Source organism: Trachurus japonicus, chromosome 8, assembly GCF_045865225.1.
Source record: "Trachurus japonicus isolate A0001 chromosome 8, Traja_1.0".
NCBI lineage: Eukaryota > Metazoa > Chordata > Actinopteri > Carangiformes > Carangidae > Trachurus > Trachurus japonicus.
Window position 1 is genome coordinate 17,169,132 of NC_140914.1, and position 19,285 is coordinate 17,188,416.

A 19,285-nucleotide genomic window follows, 5' to 3' on the forward strand; every position below is an offset into this window, starting at 1 on the left:
TTCCGACCTGTTTTACCTGTGAAAGTCACTATAACGGCCACTCGTAACTTCCGACCCGTGAACTCGTACCAGATCGAACTGGTACGACTTCACAGGTCGGAAAAACACGAGTTACGGGTTGCCTTGAACGCACCATAACTTCTTGTCAGCAGATGGAGTTAGCAGCCCCCGCCCTCGTCATGGATCTATTGGTCCTCGTCCCTACGTCACCACATTCAGGCGCATCCCTTGGCTGCCAACACAGCCCTTCATGCCGTTCTCTCTCCTCATTGGATAAAACTTGTAGGATACCAGAAAAGTTTTCTCCTCGGCTTACAGCAGAGCAGAGTGACTGACAGACCCGTGTTTCGGTCCAAACACTCTATGTAAGTGATTGCTGTGGGAAGATAGAACTATTTAAGACGTATATTAACACAAAAATATCGCTTACTTCTGCTTTAATCTAAACTACTATTCATATTGGCCCTCGTGAGTGGTGGTGAGCACTGCACTTTGCGGACCCTTCCTTACACAAGTCAATGCAAGTGTCTTTGCTAGCTTCAGACCAATGCCGCTGTCATTTTCCCATCCAGCTCCTATACATTGTTATTATATAAGATAATAGGCAGCAGGCCAGGATTGACCAAGAAAACCTTGATCTCAAGTCATAGATGCAATATTGCACTGTTATTCGATGGGCATAGCTTCAAAATGAACTGAAGATTTATTCACCCTTCACTGTAGAGCTGTGGGCAGCACATTGATTCACTCAGCCCGTCTTTGTCCAGCAAATAAAATGTAACCGAAACACTGCGCCATTATAACAGCAATATGCCAAGGAGCTGCAGTGGCCAGCTTTTGAAGAGAATGGAAGATGGCACTGTGATTAGATTACTGGATGTTAAGCCTAAAACATTCCCATTAATAACTAAGTGGTTAAGCCCAACCCTTTTGAACCAGTGACTGTTTTTTCTGTCTTTCCAAGTAGCAAAAGAGACATGGACATGCCCTCGGTGCACTTGAAAGATATCAGACACACTTATATAGAGTAAAATAGAGCCATGTGTACTTTATTTTACACTAATTTGACTGCACAAATATAGAATAACTAATGCAATGGCATGATGAACAGGGTAGGACTTAAGGGCTGCAATCAATCAGTGTAAGTGATCTGATCACATCAGCACGGCCCAGAAGAGCCGTAACCATGATAACAAAATGGAAATGGCCTCCCTTGTTGCTACAGTAGTGAAGAGTGGTGAGAAAGACAGAGAGGGGTAAAAAGGGGGAGTATGGCATCAGAGAGACCCAACACTCAATAGTAAAAAGGAGCATTTTGAATGTGGAGCAGAGACAAGCATCAACAGAATTACACATAATTATTCCAGCTAGCTAAGCCTCCACTCTTGGTGTAATTAAATGCCATTCAGCTGGGAGAGGGCTTAAAATATATTAAGGATTGTTTCAGTGATTCCTTCACATTTAACAACACTGTCCTTTAATGAGTACCAAGCCGACACTTCTTACACTCAGTATTATGCTCAACAATTTTCAAGAGATACTGGAAATAACTTAAAAGTGAAAATGGAGGGCCTCCTGAGGGATTTTTGATGGCAGTCGAGCTGAAAATTACGTACAATATTTTCACCCAGGAACTACTTTTATCAGACATGTGATTACTTGGAGGATGGATGATTCAACTCTGTTGTTCTTCCAGGTGGTGGATGTAAAATGTTATTTAAGTACAGTATGTAACTGAGAGTCAGTTGTGTTAGTGTGTCTCTTTTCTTCCACTGATGAGTTTTTCAGTAGTGGGAGAGTAAAGCTTTTAATAAACAAGCTTCACTTTCTGGCACATTTAAGTGATTCATTAAAAGTAAAAAGAAAGACCTACGCTTTTACATGAATAGTTTCTCTAACTCATGGTATTTCCCACAAATGTGCCAGAGTGAATAGTCAAGTACAGAGGAGCAACACCCACATAGAATATGTGTGTTTGTAGATAGAGAAAGTGAGAGAGATCTATCTATCTATCTATCCATATACATACTATATATAAGTCCCGCTCTCATGTTTCAATACCCCCTCACTTCTGCTCCTTGATTGGTTAATGAGGTCCATTGCTCCACCCTGAGAGGTGGGAGTGATTGGCCCCATCCCTACACTGCCACTAGGTCTCAGTATCGGCCTCGTCAGAGGCATGTGTCAGCCCTCGTCATGCTAACTGACACATACATGATGTCACCCAGAGGGGAAACAAATGTCCCTGAGAGTGGCGGAGCAGCCTACACCCATCGCCTGCATCTGTGCACATGTAAAAGATCATTATCACTCCATGAGAGTTGGGAACGAGAGAGGACAAATGACTGTATTTCACATGCAAATGTATTTTTAAACAAAAGGGACCTGGATGGTTACAGTTATGGAGATGTCCGCAAGGAAGACATTGGAACACTACAAACAACTTTACCCTAACCCAAGCAACCCAAGTGTCCTCAAATAAAACACTGACCTCTACAAAATCAGGAGATGATGTTCTACACCTTTAACTTAAAATGTATTTGTCTATTTACTATATATACCATATCAGGGCTGAAAAGACACAAGGAAATAGATTTATCACGAGGGCAGATAACTATCACCTCATCTAGCGAGAGCACTTACATATCAACTTAAAAGGTGAGGACAACAGCTTGTTTCCACTGCTCCCAAGTGGCCAAAAAAAAGGAAATAAAAAGGTTTTTGCAGGTTTACGTCAACGTGATCCATAAGCAGTTATAATCCAACTTCCAAACACCAGACTATAGAGACATGATTGCTCAGATGTAACTTGGCCAGAGTTTATAATCGGTCTTCAAGCAGACATAATATCCACCACTGTTTTCACTCTGCTGTCTTTCTTCAGCTGCGAGTAGTCACGCTGTTTGCTTTATCTTTGCCAAAACTCTGGAGCAAGAAAGCAGACTGTGTGACAGGCTTCATTGACTTCATCCTCTCTCTCACCCTAACACTTCCACCCATGCAACTGCAAAATCCTCCCGTGTTTACTCAGTCATGTGTTCGCCTATGCCCTTCTTCACTACCTCTTTCCAGCCTCTCTAGATTGTTGCATCTTCTTTCTTTTCTTCGTCATCTGCTTCCAGCTGCCTCTCTCTCACCTTTCTTTCTTGTGCCCAGACGTAGTGCTCTCTTCCCACCGTCAGCTTCTCAACTCTCCAGATGGCACAGTTATTTCCACAGACGCTCAGCTTCAAAGGCTTGGGGGGTGGAGGGGCGCTTGGGGGTGGGGGGTGGGGGGCAAGGAGGGGAGAGCAGGGCATCCACCACAGTGGCGGGTGATTCAGCAATGAAACACACACACACACTCTCACACCACTGTTTCTAATAAGATGATCTGACATTTGGAGAAAAGCTCAGAGAGCTGGCAGCACTGGTTAACGCTATGACGTTTCAGCATTAACAATATTGCTGCGGATATTAATAACCAATAGATCAGACCTGAATTTGAATAAGAAAAATATTATCCCATGCCATATTTTTATATGATTCAACAATTATTCATGAGTTAACTGTAGTAAATCTGAACTTACTTACTGTATTACTGTCCCTCCAACTGTTGAATGCCTATCCATCTGTCGACTGTACTGTGTCTAATGGAACATAACAACCTATTATGCATTTCTGCATCATTTGATTCCAGTGAGTACAGACAGTCATAATGGTTAAAGGGATATTTCATTCAACATTTTGGCAAATTCGCCTATTGCCATAACCCCTACAGTCATAGCAGTAGGTTCATTACCTTTAATTGTTGGTGCATGTTGTTTTGAGATCGGCAGGGGAGAGACAGAGGCGCACGGTCCAACAACTCCAAAACACTCTCGTGGACAAGTTGTGACCTGCACATTCACCATGCTATGAAATAATAATGGAACGTTACGAGACGGAGTTGTTTTCGAGGCAAATACGTAACCCAAATTTCAGACACGGCTGCTGGGTGGAGTGATTTCAAAAGCAAGTAGTTCTGAGCATTTGCTTCATGTGAGATAGTGTTACAAAATTGGATTGTGTATTTAGTTTGATGAGGGAGAGGGAAACATGGAAATACCGTGCAGCTCGCGTCTTTCCCCCGCCGATCTAAAAACAGCTTGCACCAACAATTAAAGGTAATGAAGCCACTTCTAAAACTATAGGGATTATGGCAATAGACAAATTTGCCAAAATTTTGAAATATCCCTTTAACTCTTTCGCGACCATTGACGAGTTAACTCGTCACAGCCTGCCGAACGTTCACGACCATCGACGAGTAAACTCATCAAAACGTTTTTTTTTTTTTTACAGAACTTACAAAACTGTTTTAAACTACAATCAAAACATAATGTTTTTTATAAACTGTGTGATCTGGGTTTTGTTTGAGTAGTCGTTCTCCTTGAATGCTGCTGTGGGGACAGCGTGCAGCGCTGTGCGGCTGTCGGCTACAGTGTTGCGACTTTCTCGCTAAATCTGGCGACTTTCCAAACCCTCTTGGTGACTTTTTTTTTGACAAAAGTGACTGGCGACAAATCTGACTTTTTCCAGTGCTGTTACAAACGTTTCTGGTTTGGAGACTCGGATCTGAAAGCCCGTTATCTCAGCTGTTTTCACCGTGCAGCGGGCGCTCTGCAGCGGGGGCTGTGACCGGCCGCCCCCGCCCCAGAGCACTCATCGCCGGCCAGTCACACAGCAGTGTCACTGAGCTGCTCCGCTGCAGCCAGAGACCCGCACCGCTGCACCGCTGCACTCCACGCTGCCACACCCCCCAGATTTGCCTACAAAAATACTTATTTAGCCGTAGAAATGATTTGGGAGACGCCACACTGCAGAGTACCGGTAAAATGAGCCGATTGCCACTTGACACAAAAGTGCATTTTTCTCTGAAACTAGAGCGGGAGCTCCGTTTTTGGAGAAACCCAGCTCTCTTCTTCTACTTCGTACTCACGAATGAAACGGCAGAAAAACTCGCCGTTTTTTCGAGAAGCACGTGGGAAAGACACTCTTCAACAACGTGAAAACCGTTTGTTTCCTCATCCCAAAGCAGAACCAGGTATCTGAGGACGAGAGGTGATAATTGCATAGGCAGATTATTTAGAGTATTTAGGTGATATAGAGGCGTCATCAGCGTTGATGCTATTTTATTTTCTAATGTTTAAACAGGTGACCAACAAAATAAGTAAGCCTTTTTATTTTAAGAATAAGAAAATCTCCTACCAAACTAATAGTATCTTTTAATTTTATAAGACTTGTGTATTGTAGATTTAACATATAATTCAGAATTTACGGTTTAACTCTGCACCACAGACCTTGATTTTATATTTTGCCACAAGTGTTGTTGTTTTTGTCACAGTATATTCATGAGTCACAAAAAAACAAGTCACAATAATAGTGAGTGGGAATATAAAAAAAAAAACAAGATGCACAGCAGGAGAGGGAGGGAGGGAAGGAGTGATGTCCATGTTTAGTGCATAATGGCAACACTTATAGCATGTAACTCAGCATGTCCATATGACAGGATGTATCAGTGTTGCAGACTCTCCACAGTGGACCATGTCCCAGCCAACAAGAGGACCAAGAACATCTCTAAAATGCACATTAAATACAGAAACCACTACACCGAACCATGAATCGTCAGGTCGAATAACAAGATTTTTTAAATTATGTTGGAGTGAGTCATATCTTGTAGAGTTCCTATGGTGACCAGAATAAGTAGGTTACAGTGAATATACAACAATTCCTGGTAATGCAACAAAACGGTCGGCAGTACACGTAATGCATCCTACATCCCTTACCCGAGGGAACCTGACTTTAGGCTTGACAATAAAAAAAAAAGGTAAAGCAGGCAACACCCTGGGAACTGCAGTCCTCCACCCACACACAGAGACTTCAGTAATAAAGACATTTCCTCTGTCATGGCACTTCTTTGGGCAGCATTCCACCGCTTGCCGTTGTGCAGTAGAGGTGGGTGATAACAGAAGAATAAGAAGAAAGAAAAAAAAACAGCTATCTAGCACTTCGTTGCACAGTAAGAAGCTCTAGGCAGCCCTTAATCTGCCCACACTTACCAAACCATAAACTGATATCACCCATGCAGGGAATTGATAAAGATGAATGATTACAGGAGTCACGCTTTATCACCTTTTTAATAACTCTTAGAAGCAAACTGTTCCGCTGCTGAGCTGTACCTCACATCAAATGTTGTCACCTTAAACAGGATAAATACTGTGCATATCACTGTGTTTATCATCACTGATGCTGTGTGAGTGTGTGACTTCACTATCCTGTCTCAGTGAAGCAGTTCTTAAGACATTCCGTTCCTCAGCTTTATGTTTGAATAACAAGTTAGATGTGCAGTCACAGAAAGAAATCTGTTTTGACTTTGAGGCTAACTATTTCTCTGCCCAGTACACCTCACAGTCCTTGTATTAACAGTTCTATTAACAAAAGCTTTTATATATGCATCCCATGAAGAAAAGAGAGGGCTCTACACTGTGGCCTCTGGAGATTATCCTACTATATGGTTCTCAAAAAAGCAATACATTCCTTATGCACACTCTATAAGAAGAAGCCCTGTCTACAAGAACACACTCTCAGCCCACATCTATGGTGTATTCAAACTCCACTGTAATTAGACAGTTCAGCTGCTGCACACACACCTGGTCTTAAAACGGGGAATTTTAAATGTATTGCCATTTAGAAAGCAGGTACATGGAATTTCTTTTCTAATCAGTGTAACCACATGCATTTACACACATGCAAATTAATATGTGTAAATGCATGCACATGTACATCATACTGCCAGAATAAGCACAACATGTCTAGTCATATTTCCCTTTCCGGAGAGAACTGTGACTTTCTACATCTGAAAATAAAGCTTTGGGTATCAAACAGGCCCACGTGGGTATAGGACATAGGGTAGACATTTAAGCAGACATTTAATTAAGGCCACAGATCTTCTCACTGTGGTGTCACTCTCCATGAATGACACTTGTTGACATGAGAGGACACTGATACTGGTAAAGATACCGAGAGAGGAGAGTGAAAACTAAACGCAGATTTTTTTTTTTTTAAATGCTGTGCTGGTCCACAGACTGATAAGATAAAAAATATTTTCCAGCAGATGTTTCCATGTTTACTGAAAACACACAACTTCATTATTACAGCCACCAGGTGCATCCCACAAATTCATGAAGTTGCCTCGGTATGACATTTCTAGAGAGTGCATTGTACAAGCTGATGGCTGCCTGCCACTCTCTAAATGCATGGGGAGGCTCCAGTGAGTATTTCATATTGTGTTTTTGTTTCTGTTTTGTGTACACATGTCTTATTGGTGATTTAACTTCTTTTTTTTTTAAACTACACTCAATTAGAACTCTTTGTACTGTTTACATTTTTGTCTCCTTCTCTCCTCACTCTTTTCTTTGCCATTCTCCCCCTTCAGCCAACACTGTATCAGATGTCTAGAGAGAAATTTTACACTAGCAAGGACGGTAGGTGTTGATTTCATGGCATACAATATGTGCATGCCGACTCCACATTTAGATTACTGTTAAGGGAAAGTGTGCTATAATCTTTTGATTCTTCAGGTATGCAATGTGCAAAATGCTTCGTCAAATAAAAAGTGTTCAGTGTCTTTCAATATAAAAACACTGAGCATGTTTTGCACTGAAACAATGAAACAATGGGCGGAGGTGTCCAGCTGCCACACCTGCTAACGATTTGGCCACTAATTGCTCAGTGAACAGCTGCTGTAATGGTCTTCATTAAGTCAGACCTGGAGTGCTGATATGAAGGAAACACAAAGGGATATAATAAGGCCAGAGGTTAGCCTCAAGACCAGCCATTCTCGCTAATCTGCTTGTCTCAAACCATAGCTACTGGGTGCAGCTTCTCAGCTAACAGCCATGGCTCTTGGACGCCTTTTATGGTAAGTTTTATTGAGGTTGTGAGTTTCTGAGCACTTGAATTCAATTGCATTTTAAGAAAGACATTCAAATGTTTGTTGTACTGGCCTCTCTTGCAGTGTTTCCTGGATTTGTGGTTTGCTGTTTGATGCCAGTACTGGTTTACCATCGATAAAAGGTAATGACTTTCTCATATTATGCCATTAGACCTATCTATAGACCAGAGTGGCTTTTTTATGCAAATGAGAATGACTGATGCATTCTGGGTAATTTAGGGGCAGCGCCCGGCATCCCTCCATTGAAAAGTTCAGCCTAACTGTCTTGACAAACTAACTAACAAAAAGTTGGCTATCAACAGGCTATTTACAGACAACACTGAGCCAAAACCTCCCCGGTGATTCCACCAAATACGTGTAGATGTCTGGGTCAGACATTTCTGGCCACTGTGTGGAGTCATTGATCATTGTGGGAGGCTAAAGGAGCATACCGCTAGATTAATTAATTGTAATTTGTCAAGATAGCGTGAACGGTGGGTTTCAAAGAGGGTGTCAAAATAATTATGAGACATAGTGCTACAAAAGAAACAAAAAATTAAACATTCAAATTGATTGTTAGTTAGTCTACGCTCCATCAAAACACAAAAAGCCACTGAGTGCAATGTAAAAATGCCGGGTGCTGCCCCTAAATTACCCAGGATGCATCAGTCATTCTCATTTGCATAAAAAAGCCGCTCTGGTCTGTTGTTTGATGTTAACTGTGAATTCTGCAGGATATGGATATCCACACATGGCCGACATGCGTAACATCGGTGATGAGGAAGACGATGTGTTCACCACTTCAAACACTGAGAGTCACGGACCAGCTTTAAACTACGGTGTATACACAAGCCACAACAAGCCTCTGGTTATGCGAAACACTGTTTCAGTCCCAGCTCATCAAAAACGGCTTAATGCACCTAGTATTCATGTAGTAGATAAACTTGTTAATGGTGTGCCAAAAGACTGGGGCCTTGAAAACCACCACAAACCACTGATCTTCCCTGTAAGACCTAACTACCAGCCAAGTTATCCAGGAAACAGTATGCATGCTTTTCCAAGCACTGATGGTGCTACTAATTATGCTAGTTCATCTGCATACTATGACCCTGCCCCATCGCACACCTCCCAGCCAGTAAAGTCTCCTAGTTTTGACTTCGGACCAGTTGGCAGTGGCCATGGTGGAACTGACTTTGGAAGTGACTCCAGTAACATGCCCCATCTTGTCTACGAGGACGTCTTCCAATATCCCTCTGAAAATACGCAGTCGCAGGCGTCTGTTCCAAGTCATGCTGACATCTCCAGTGTAGGAGGGTACAGCCAAGCTCATCACACCAATGAGGGGTCTTACCGACCTAATGTAGGAGCTCAGCCTGTTGCTGCATCGGGAAAGAGAGGCTCATCCTCTGCTTACCAGCCAAAAAACGTGATGAAGGCCTTCCCACAGCTTCCACACAAACCAGCCATTTCTCAAGAAGCGGTTTCTCAAAGAGTGAGTGAACCAATCCCCCCTCCTCCACCACCACCACCACCCCCTTCAAGCTACATCACCCAAACCAGAGATGGCTTCCAGCGACTGGGCTATCTCCACACTAAATCCAGCTACTCGCCAGAATTTCCCCCGCCAACGCCTGTGAGGTCGCTGGGTGTCAAAAGGCCTATAAGTTACCCAGCTGCCCCCAAGGGTGTAAAGAACCAGTAAAGGTATGGCAACAACTTCAGCCTTAAATTACCCAAATATGAGCCTAAACATTAATTCTCCCAAAACCAAATGGCAATCAACATGGATATTAATGTGCCCAAGTAACAGACAAATGCTAACATATTTAAGCTTCATGTTTCAAAGTAATCTTTTCTATTAACCTCTGCTTTCCTTTGTTGCAGCATAATGTGCTCTCTGAAGAATACACAGTGCTGTGTCTGCTCTTCCATCTGTATTAAATTTGCATCCTGATTCAAAATCTGCACATGGAGTCACTTGAAACTTGATTGTAAATGCTTATATATGAAAACTAGAAAACAATGCATGAACAAGAAAAAAACTAACTAAACTAAAGATAATATAATGCATCTTCTGTTTTCAGGCAGCTACTGTACGAAGCTCATCAGGTCAAACAAATGATGTCGGACAACATGAGTTTTGACTGTGCCACAACTGTATATTTACCTTGGCATTGAAATCCTTGCTTTCCGAATCCCCTACAAAAGAGAGGGTACAAATGTTAGTGGAGTTGCTTTGTTTGAAGACTTTAAGAAGTCTTGACGCTTCGTCTGAGTCTCTTTCTCTCTCATCGTCTATTTAAAACTATAAGTTTGAACTATATATGATCTGTAAACTCGATCACTTCTTGCATATCCATGTAAACATTCGCCTAGACTGAGCACAACCACAGCGGCTAAATGAAAATACTGTGCCAATCAAACCCTGAAAGTGAGTGAGACCGTCTGAACAGGTGTGCATGATGGACGCTTACCATATGAAGTCTGTACAATGACTGCAGAACGTCGGCTGTCTGAAAAACCTCGCAATAAATTTGTGGTTTTTCACTTCATGCACATTTTTCTGACGCAAAGCTCCTTTGCGGGCAAATCGGTTCCCGACCCCAGCTGAGTCATTATAATGTAAAAGATGGTCAGCCATAATGTGGACAAAAAAAACAAACAAACAAAAAAACTACACAGCCACGAATTGGTGTTGTCCCAAACGATTCCTGTGAGGTTCCTGTCTCTTCACAGCTCTTGACAAGTGGTGCTGTCTGTGCTGCAGCGCTCTTGACAGTCCGCACGCCGCCCCTCTACCTGGTCCACAGCTGAGCGCTTCTTTTTCATTCACTGTGACGTCGGCGGAGGCTGCGTTCAGGCGCTGTGGGAATATTTCAATTCAATTTCAATCGCGCATGTACAGTCACAATAGTTTGTCAGAGGTGACTTTTGAATACTTAAGCACACAGACAAGCATATTGCCTGGTTCTGTACGTGCAGGGCCGTTGTATAGGGGAGAAAGGTGATGATAATTCTAGGGGCCCAGCGCCCAGTGGGGCCCATAAAAAACCCCAGTAGTCTAATCTTTGTATGACTGATTTATTCTGCGTAAGACCCTGACTAATACTCATAGTACACTGTAAAAACTCAACATCTTTCCAAGAATATTTGTCTTATTTCTTGTCCAAATGTCTCATTTCTAGTCAAAACTAATCTCTTTCCACTTAAAATAAGACTCATAACCTAAAAATTGACTTGTTTTTAGATCATTTTCACTTAAATTCACAATAAATAGAAAAATCTGCCAGTGAAAGTAAGTTTTTTGTGCTTGTAATAAGGAAGAAAAACTTGCTCCACTATCAGATTTTTTCTACTTATTCCAAGTGAAAATATGCTTGAAAGAAGTAAAAAGTGTCTAAAAACAAGCTGCTTTTAATATGATGTGTCTTATTTTAAGTAGAATGAAAAAACATTTGTTTTGACTAGAAATGACATTTTGACTAGAAATAAGACAAATATTCTTGCTAAGATACTTGAGTTTTTGCAGTGTAATGCTGCATTAGCATCAAAACAAAGAAGGCTAAATAAAAAACGATAATACATACGTAGTCTAAGGAAAAAAAAAAGGAAAAGTTAGGGGGGGGGGGCCCACTTTAGTATTCTTTAAGGGGGCCCAGAATTCCTAGCAACGGCCCTGTGCACGTGTATTGGGTTAGTGTAGTATATTGTTGATAGACTAGCCTACAGACAGCCAGCCGACTCCATGGAAACATTGTTTTAACATTGTAAGGTGAAGTAGAGGCCCCACCACCACTTTAGGGATGTAGCCTATCTACAGTATTATGCAACCAATTGGGGGCCAGGAAGAGACAAAGACAATATATTTCTATAGAATACGCATGTTGCATGATTCAAAACAATGCAAACACTGTTACAAACAAGACAAACATTTTAACTATAATGGCCTGCCAGATGTAAGAAAGAAATGTGATTCCAAATCTTGCTTTCTGGGATATAAGCATTTATTGACATTATCAGTGATTCTAATTGCAGTGACTTACACGGTAGGCTATTTGGCAATTTATCAAACTTAGTAGTTAACGTTTGAATTGGTTTTAACGCGACAGGACTGCCAAAGTGTTTATTAGTTTGACCATGTGGATTTTTTTTTCATTCTACTAATGAATAATTATAAAATGTAATGTCACTGAACTTGTTTTTTTTATTATTTTTTTTTTACATTAGCCTACCAAGTAAACGGTAACACTGGGAAAAGAAAAACAAACGAGGAGTACTTGAAGGCGACATGGCCCTCAACAAGCGGCCACTGGTGTTGTACGCCACCCAGTGGACTTAAACTATACTCCTTGTTTTGATTTTGAAGCCGAGAACCGTGCACTGGTATCAGGGGGACCCAAAATACAGCAAATATCCTCTAAATCACATTCACCCTCATCTATCTCAGATATTTCTCCATTATATTTTCTACATTTGATTATGTTGGAGTTGGGGATTTGGAGGTCTATTTTATTTTAGTTAAAGCAGGAGAAAATCATGTTTAAGAAGAAATCAATATTTTAAAACCATGTCTAATGAAATACCTTGCTGGTACTGTCAAGATGGCTCAACATGAACAACTGAACGGCACACAGATCAGCTTCAAGTCAACATAAGATAAATTCAGAAATATTTCAAACCCGTTCACTATATATATATATATATATTTTTTGTTAGCTTTTTACTCAAGTGCATGTTCGTAGAATTATCAATCTTATCGAGTTAAAATTACATCCACAGCACAAAGTGTTTAAAAAGTGATGGCTCTGAAGCGAAGCCACTGCATGAGGCAGAAGTTTCTATCATGAAGTTTCTATGACAACAGAGAGACGCTGCGTTGCCACGGAAAGCGGATGTGGCGTAGAGAGCGAGGACGCCGAAGTTTTTGAACCGTTTTGAGCGGCGAAATCACTACTGAAGGTTTGTTGCTTTTAAGTCCATTTATTACACTTTCAACAACACTTTGCCACTTTAAACACGCCAATAGTTTACTGGTGAAAGCTCATAAGAGACAATAATGGACCTCGAGCATTAGACTGTCGTACTTTAGCGCGGCTAGCGTTAGTTGCAACGTTTGCTAATGTTTGCGCTAGTATCAGCATCGGTCCTTTAAAAGAAAAGTATCTAGATAGCTTATTACTGCATATGGTGCTACTGCCACTTGTAGTCATTTGATTAGAGTAGCTCTCTTATCGTGTCATCTTATCTTTATGGTTGCATTCCGTTGTCAGGATGCTGCCATGTTTCATGTAACAATGCGTCTTCTTTGTTTTGATTACGCATGCAGCGTGAACGAGCTCGTTGCAGCTAGCGAACGTGGCTAATGTCAACAGAGCGGCTAATTCATTTCTTATTAGCAGTGATAACAATTTAGTAATTCCCCCAGGACACCATGAGCAAACGCGAGGACTCGTGGGAGAGGCTGGACACTGAGTTTGACCATTATCTGCTGGACTTGAAGCCATATGTCCTGAAACACTCCAATAAGACAGGTGATATTTCATGTGATTCTTGCCATTCTTGCTCTATCTCCTGAGCTGCTCCACTGTCTCAAGAACATGTGAAACTATCGTGATATGTTTAATGGTTTGTAACGTCATTTCCAGAGCGCCAGCGGTGTGCTATATGGATAAAGAAGCTGTGTGACCCAGCGACATGTGGGTCAGGTCTGATGGGACGCAAGAACCGCAATATGTATGCACGTTTGCTCCTTCACATGCTCAAGAGAGGAGTCCTGGAAGGGCCCTTTACTAGCAAACCAGAGCCTGGCAGCCTCAAGATGCTCCCTACCTACATGGTAAGAATGATTCATTATATCATAAATATATCTATGGGATGCCATCTAGTCTCAAAACACTTTTCGGTCACTTCATAAATGCTGTCACAGTTATTTGAGGACTCTTTGTATGCAACATATCCAATAGCATAGTTACAAATATGGATTACATGTACTGATAAGTAGCCTCACGCATGTAACATAAACTAATCTATTTTAATTTTTAATTTCTAGTCCATCTACTTTGATGAGCCACTGAGTCGTCAATCTGTGCAGGACAGCAATGCAGGTCTGCCTGACTGGGTGACAGGAGAGCTGGGTGGCTATACTGATGACAGTTTGACTGTCGGCCTGCTTAAGGACAGAACGAGTTCCACACCTATTGCCCATCACAGGTACTTTTCCACTGTACAGCATATCGGTCAAATACACACAGGTATAGGTTGAAATGGTTAGAAATTATTTGAAATAGTACTGTCTATAATTTAAGCCACTAGCATGTGGCAATGGAAATTTCTAAGGATCCCAGTTTCATAGATTTGATAATTAGTATGCAGTGATGCATGATAATGTATGTTAGGTATGAGCAAGACTGCATAATAGCCATATTTAACAGTTGTGTACCATTTGTTGGTCAAAAATGTTATCTACATTATTGTACAGAGGTATATCGTTTCTCATATTCTAACAGCTCTTAACCTTTGATCTCGCTCACTGTTTGTTGCAAATACTTTTTTTTCATTGTTATTTTGGTGAGATTTGCTGCTTGTAAGCCCAGTGTAGCTTGAATACCTTTTTGTGGTTGCTTCTTGTAGCAAGCACTCTCTATTGCACTTAACTGTTGTGCACTGATGTAGAAATCCATATCCACATGCAGTTTTTCCTGCACTGACCTCCTACCTCGACATACAAGTTTGTTCATACCATGTATTCAATATTAATTACATAACTTACTGCCACCACAGCTTGTTGAGTAAGTGTCCCAATAATTTCGACTATGAATTCAAGAAAAGTATACTCATCAGGTACACTGTCATGTTTAAGAAACCATTTTTAGGAGTTTAAGGGACTTTTGCTTTGTTACAATGGTCAATATTAGTAGACATTAGAAAATAAATGACAGCCACAAAGGGACGCACAAGGTCAGAAACAATATTGCTGCTTTATGAAGGAGCCCAAATACAACAATATCCCCACATCCCAGATCCTCACTTCTTACAGTACTTTAATGCAACTCACTCCAATTATAGCTAACACAGGATGCACATGCTCTTATTGAAAATGTCAAGACATTCTTGCCTAACTTTCTCTTGGTTAAGACTCATTGTTCTTCTTTTATTATTCACATAGCAGGCATCTTAAACATGTGCCTTAGACTCCTGTACTCATACATCCTGTTTTTGCGCTGTTATACTGTATTTTACATTTTTTACATTCTCAGAACACATGTACACAGGAGGGAGATTTCAGTCCTCTCCACATTTAACTCTGTTAAAAAGAGTGTCTTTGTATTTCTGTACTTAAACATTGTAATAATATGTGGGTTTATAACACAGTAACATGTATTTACATTTAAAGTCAGATGTGGCCATTCTATCGTGGTCTTATGTGCCAGCAGAACTGGAGATTACTGGAAAGAGAGCTTTCCTTGTTCTAGCTGGTGACTTAACTTCCGAGACTGGATAAATAATACATTTTGGCCAGATAGAGAAGATGCTGCATATAACGCATGAGATATTTATCTAAGCATTCTGTTTAAAAGCTCTTTTATCAGACTGAAAACACTGATCTTGGTTGTGAAGCTGGATACACACAGCTTTGACTGATCGCCCCATCGTATTTGCTCAGCAGTGCTATCTGAAAAGCTGATGACATTGCCAAGTTCTTGCATCAGTCCTCATGATGCCGTCCATTCTGACTTTTCATAGAGGAATACTTCAAAACAGCACGAAAGTATGAGGGAACCTCTCGTATTCTCTATCCATCTTTCTGTTCCTCTTCTCTGAACACTTTTCCAGTTGTTGAACGTGAGGTCTAACCCCCACTGAGGAGAGAGGAACGCAGGGAATAAAGTTAGGTAGCTTAGTAGCTTGCGTTCCATTTCTTAAATTTCTTGGTCCCTTTTCTTGTATGAACACCAGTAAAATGCCTAAAATTTAAATGTGTATTTTTGATTTAGAGCCTTTCTACCTACAGTAATTAAATCAGTTTGGCTAAAATCTAATGTACTACTTGGGTCTTCACATAAGCTACATATGTCTGGATTTATACTGTACACACACAAACACACATACACACACGAGGGTTCTTTCGGCATGCCTCACTAAATCATCAGTCAGCTTAGATTGCTTGGGGAGATTTCCTTTGTCATCAGGCAGTTCAGGGACTTGACAAAGTGATGCCAGTAATGGCCTAGGGTTTTCTTTTATTCCAAAGGCAAATTAGAGCCCAATGGCTTGATATGCTCATTATCATAATAAAAAGAGAGCACTGTAAGTGTAGTAAAGACAGCTTAATATCCAACAGGGCACTGGGTAAGAAAAGCTACAGGCCCTCTTCTGCCATATTTAGTTCAACTTTTACTGTCAGGGGTTGTAGAATATTCAGTTCTGTAAAATTGTTCATTACAACTTGTCTTTAAAATATTTGTCACATTTAAACCTGCATTATCTCGTTCATGGCCTGCCAGTAGAAGATATTTTAATTCTGTGTCTTGAGTGCACATAAAATTAAATGCATTTAAAATGTCAGCACATACTTCATTGCCTGCTCTTTAAATATTGAAACAGTGTCCATGCATAGTAGTAGCAGTGACACAGTGTTAGATAATGATTCTTATTTCAAAAGGATACATGTTTTAATCAGCTGATTAATTTTGACGAAGGCTGTTTTTCCCAAAAGACGTTCATTTCTACCGGTGAGGTTTTTGTTTTGTTTGCATAATATATTCTATACTGTAGTTTACATTACAAGTGATTCAGGACAGTGTGTCCACTTTCTATAAGGCACAAATCTTCCTTCTCACTGCTACAGGGAGTGTGAGAGTTTTTTTGGGGGGGAGCGCAGACTGCTGAGTACCATAATGTCTGATTGGGATAAGACCATGAAAGACGCTCAGATCACAGGCTAACATCCTGATGGAGAAAATTATTCAGGCCAAGAGTCCTTTTATGTGTCTCTCTCATTTAGATAAGATTAAATGGAAGGAACTCATCTGACTCCCTCCCTATGATGTGGCAACGTTTGATCTCTGTCTCACTCACCATTAGTCAGGTGATGGGCAGGGCTTCTTGTCGCTTGTGAAACCGTTAGATCCCATTCAAGTTTCAACATCCAAAGGCGCTGTTGGTGTTGGAGTTGTAATATGTTTGTGTGTGTTAAAGGACACATTACCCAACCTCATTATCCCCAAATGCCCAGATTACATTATGGCACACATTCCACCACTACCATGCTATTCCTTATTTAGCCACAAGATGGAGGCACTGCTTTTTCAATAACATTGTTTTGAGGCACAGCAATGCTTTGGGAAAGCAAATGCAGGCGGTGGGGTCAAAGGATCACACAAAACAGCTTTGGTGATTAGTCGGCATGTCCACTTTATCTTCTTATGTCCACTTGGTGATAAAGACGTGAGAGTAAAAATGGCATGTGTGGTTTGGTTTTGACATGTTAACTTGGTAATCAGCTCTGGGGTCAGGTTCACTGCTATAGTTTAGTTGGAGAACATGTAGTTTTGGCTTTATCTTTTTGTATGTGGCTCTACTTTCTGCCTACAAAAGCCCTTTTTAAGGCCTCTTTTTTCTTTTTTTTCTGTTCTTGTTTTCCTCTTGTCTCTCTCAGACTTCTGCCTTCCATCTGTCTTCTTTTCACCCACATATGAAAACTTTTAACCCCCCTTTCCACTCTCCTTCCCCCTTTTTTTCTCTGAGTAAGTGGGACAATAACATTGTCCTTGCAGTTGCAGGAGTTGGCCATTGATGTTGGTGTAAACACCTCTCGTCTGTCCCTTATAGGCCAGCATGTTTCCACTGATCATCCAGCCTCCAGGTGCTGTTGGGTTATGTTGGAGGGTGTGCAGGGGCACAGGGTTGTTTGTGTCCCAAGGTCAGACTGCTTTCCTGAGAGTGCCTGAGGCTGAGACCTGGGCCCTCTGGCTATGCACCTGGAGGTCAGGCTTGGGTATGGATGTCAGGCTGCTTTAATCAGCCAAGCTGCAGCTTCTGAGGCTCTACATGGTGTTCTCATTTTCTTCTGTGTGTGTGTGTGCGCGTGTGTGTAGCTCTGGCCGGACTTGCCACTGCTTTGATCTCTGGGCCTCAGACTCCAGACACATCTGATTCAATTATCCTCATCCACCTGTTGACTTAGAGGCCCAAGATTGCAAAGCTTGGCCCCCCTATCCAAGTTTCACAGCTGCATGTGTTTGTGCATGTGCATGCAGGTGTGTGTGTGTCTGTGTCTGCATGTGTAGACCAACCAGTACGCGAAAGGAATGAGTGAGTACACGTAAGCCAAAGTCTATAGGGTTTAATTTGAAACTTTTAATTAACTAATAGTAATTATACATTAATGAAATTGAATTTTAATGTTTTAGTCAGTTTTCCTTTTTTGAATTTAGTTGTATAAGGATAACTGTCTCACAGAGTCACTGTATCTATGCCTCAGCTTTTAGAGTGGATATTGTAAGCACTGTATCCTCTTAATGAATTAAACATGACCAAACCAACCAACAAATTGAGCTTAATAAGAGCCTGACTATCAGTGAGGTTCTCCCTCTAAGTATCTAAAACTCTGCTGCTCATTAAGATAAAATAGTGTTATTAATACCCATGTAATATTTTATGTCGCATGTAACTATCCCGTCTTAGAAAGATGATTGACTGTTTAAACATAGTCATTCTTAAAATCAGTCAGCACATACATGTTAATTAAAATAGATTCATATGAAAATGCCAGCAAGAACTTGGACTTTTACCTCTCAGAGGCAAAATATTGAATAATATACAAACCAAAGCTGAATGTCATTTCTATACCGATCTTTGCAGCTAGTACAAGATGACACCACATGCAGTTCCCCATTGGCAAGTCTTTCATAAAAAACATTATATTAAAGCAAATGAATAAAACCATATCCATGTCACTGTCTTAAATAGCACCCAGAGCCACTGCAGCCAACAATCTTTCAATAATCAGTTGTTGAAATTGTATTCCCACCTTCAACAAGCGATGCAAGCTAATGTTGCCTTGGTGATGTCTCTGTGTTCCCTAAGTTTTGGGATTTGAGGTAAAAGACATATATATAGCTATTCTTGCATGTATGTGGCATATACTGTAGATCAGGAAAACTTAACTGATCCTTGCAATTAAAATTCTTTTGTCACAATTGAAGAAAATATGTTCAGCAAAAAACTACTATTAAATAGTAGTAATGATAATAAATACACCGTCCTGAGTCAAATGTGTTCCTCTGGTTAAACAAAACACTATGTCAATGATGGAGAAGAGACAACATGTAG

The 19,285-nt window shown here is 40.9% G+C and overlaps 3 protein-coding genes across 4 annotated transcripts in view; 2 read left to right on the plus strand and 1 right to left on the minus strand.

The window, feature by feature from the left end:
• The window catches only part of prkcab (protein kinase C, alpha, b), a 128,843-nt gene extending 118,062 nt beyond the window's left edge, over positions 1-10,781 (minus strand). Inside the window, exons 1-2 of one of the 2 annotated variants that reach the window (XM_085784297.1) lie at positions 10,426-10,781; positions 10,119-10,150 (exon numbers count right to left, since the gene is read on the minus strand). In XM_085784297.1, coding sequence (XP_085640423.1) covers positions 10,119-10,150; positions 10,426-10,592 — 199 coding nt within the window. In that variant the 5' untranslated portion in view covers positions 10,593-10,781. The remainder of the gene's footprint in view (positions 1-10,118; positions 10,151-10,425) is intronic. The other variant, XM_085784298.1, reaches the window with a different exon arrangement.
• On the plus strand, positions 7,799-9,653 carry LOC146982987 (uncharacterized). The gene is made up of 4 exons (XM_085784299.1): positions 7,799-7,939; positions 8,036-8,094; positions 8,686-9,059; positions 9,096-9,653. The coding sequence occupies exons 1-4, from the start codon at positions 7,917-7,919 to the stop codon at positions 9,651-9,653; spliced, it is 1,014 nt and encodes a 337-aa protein (XP_085640425.1). The 5' UTR covers positions 7,799-7,916.
• A 2,018-nt stretch (positions 10,782-12,799) lies between the features above and the next one.
• Positions 12,800-19,285, plus strand: part of cep112 (centrosomal protein 112) — a 103,264-nt gene continuing 96,778 nt past the window's right edge. The window contains 4 exon segments of the mRNA XM_085784300.1: positions 12,800-12,910; positions 13,377-13,482; positions 13,597-13,787; positions 14,001-14,161. Of these exon segments, the coding sequence (XP_085640426.1) occupies positions 13,383-13,482; positions 13,597-13,787; positions 14,001-14,161 (452 nt within the window). The 5' untranslated portion in view covers positions 12,800-12,910; positions 13,377-13,382.

Coding starts and splice junctions, on each gene's coding strand:
- LOC146982987 (XM_085784299.1), top strand. CDS start 7,917: ATGGCTCTTGGACGCCTTTTATG. Junction 7,940..8,035: donor GCTCTTGGACGCCTTTTATG/GTAAGTTTTATT, acceptor CCTCTCTTGCAG/TGTTTCCTGGATTTGTGGTT. Junction 8,095..8,685: donor TGGTTTACCATCGATAAAAG/GTAATGACTTTC, acceptor TGAATTCTGCAG/GATATGGATATCCACACATG.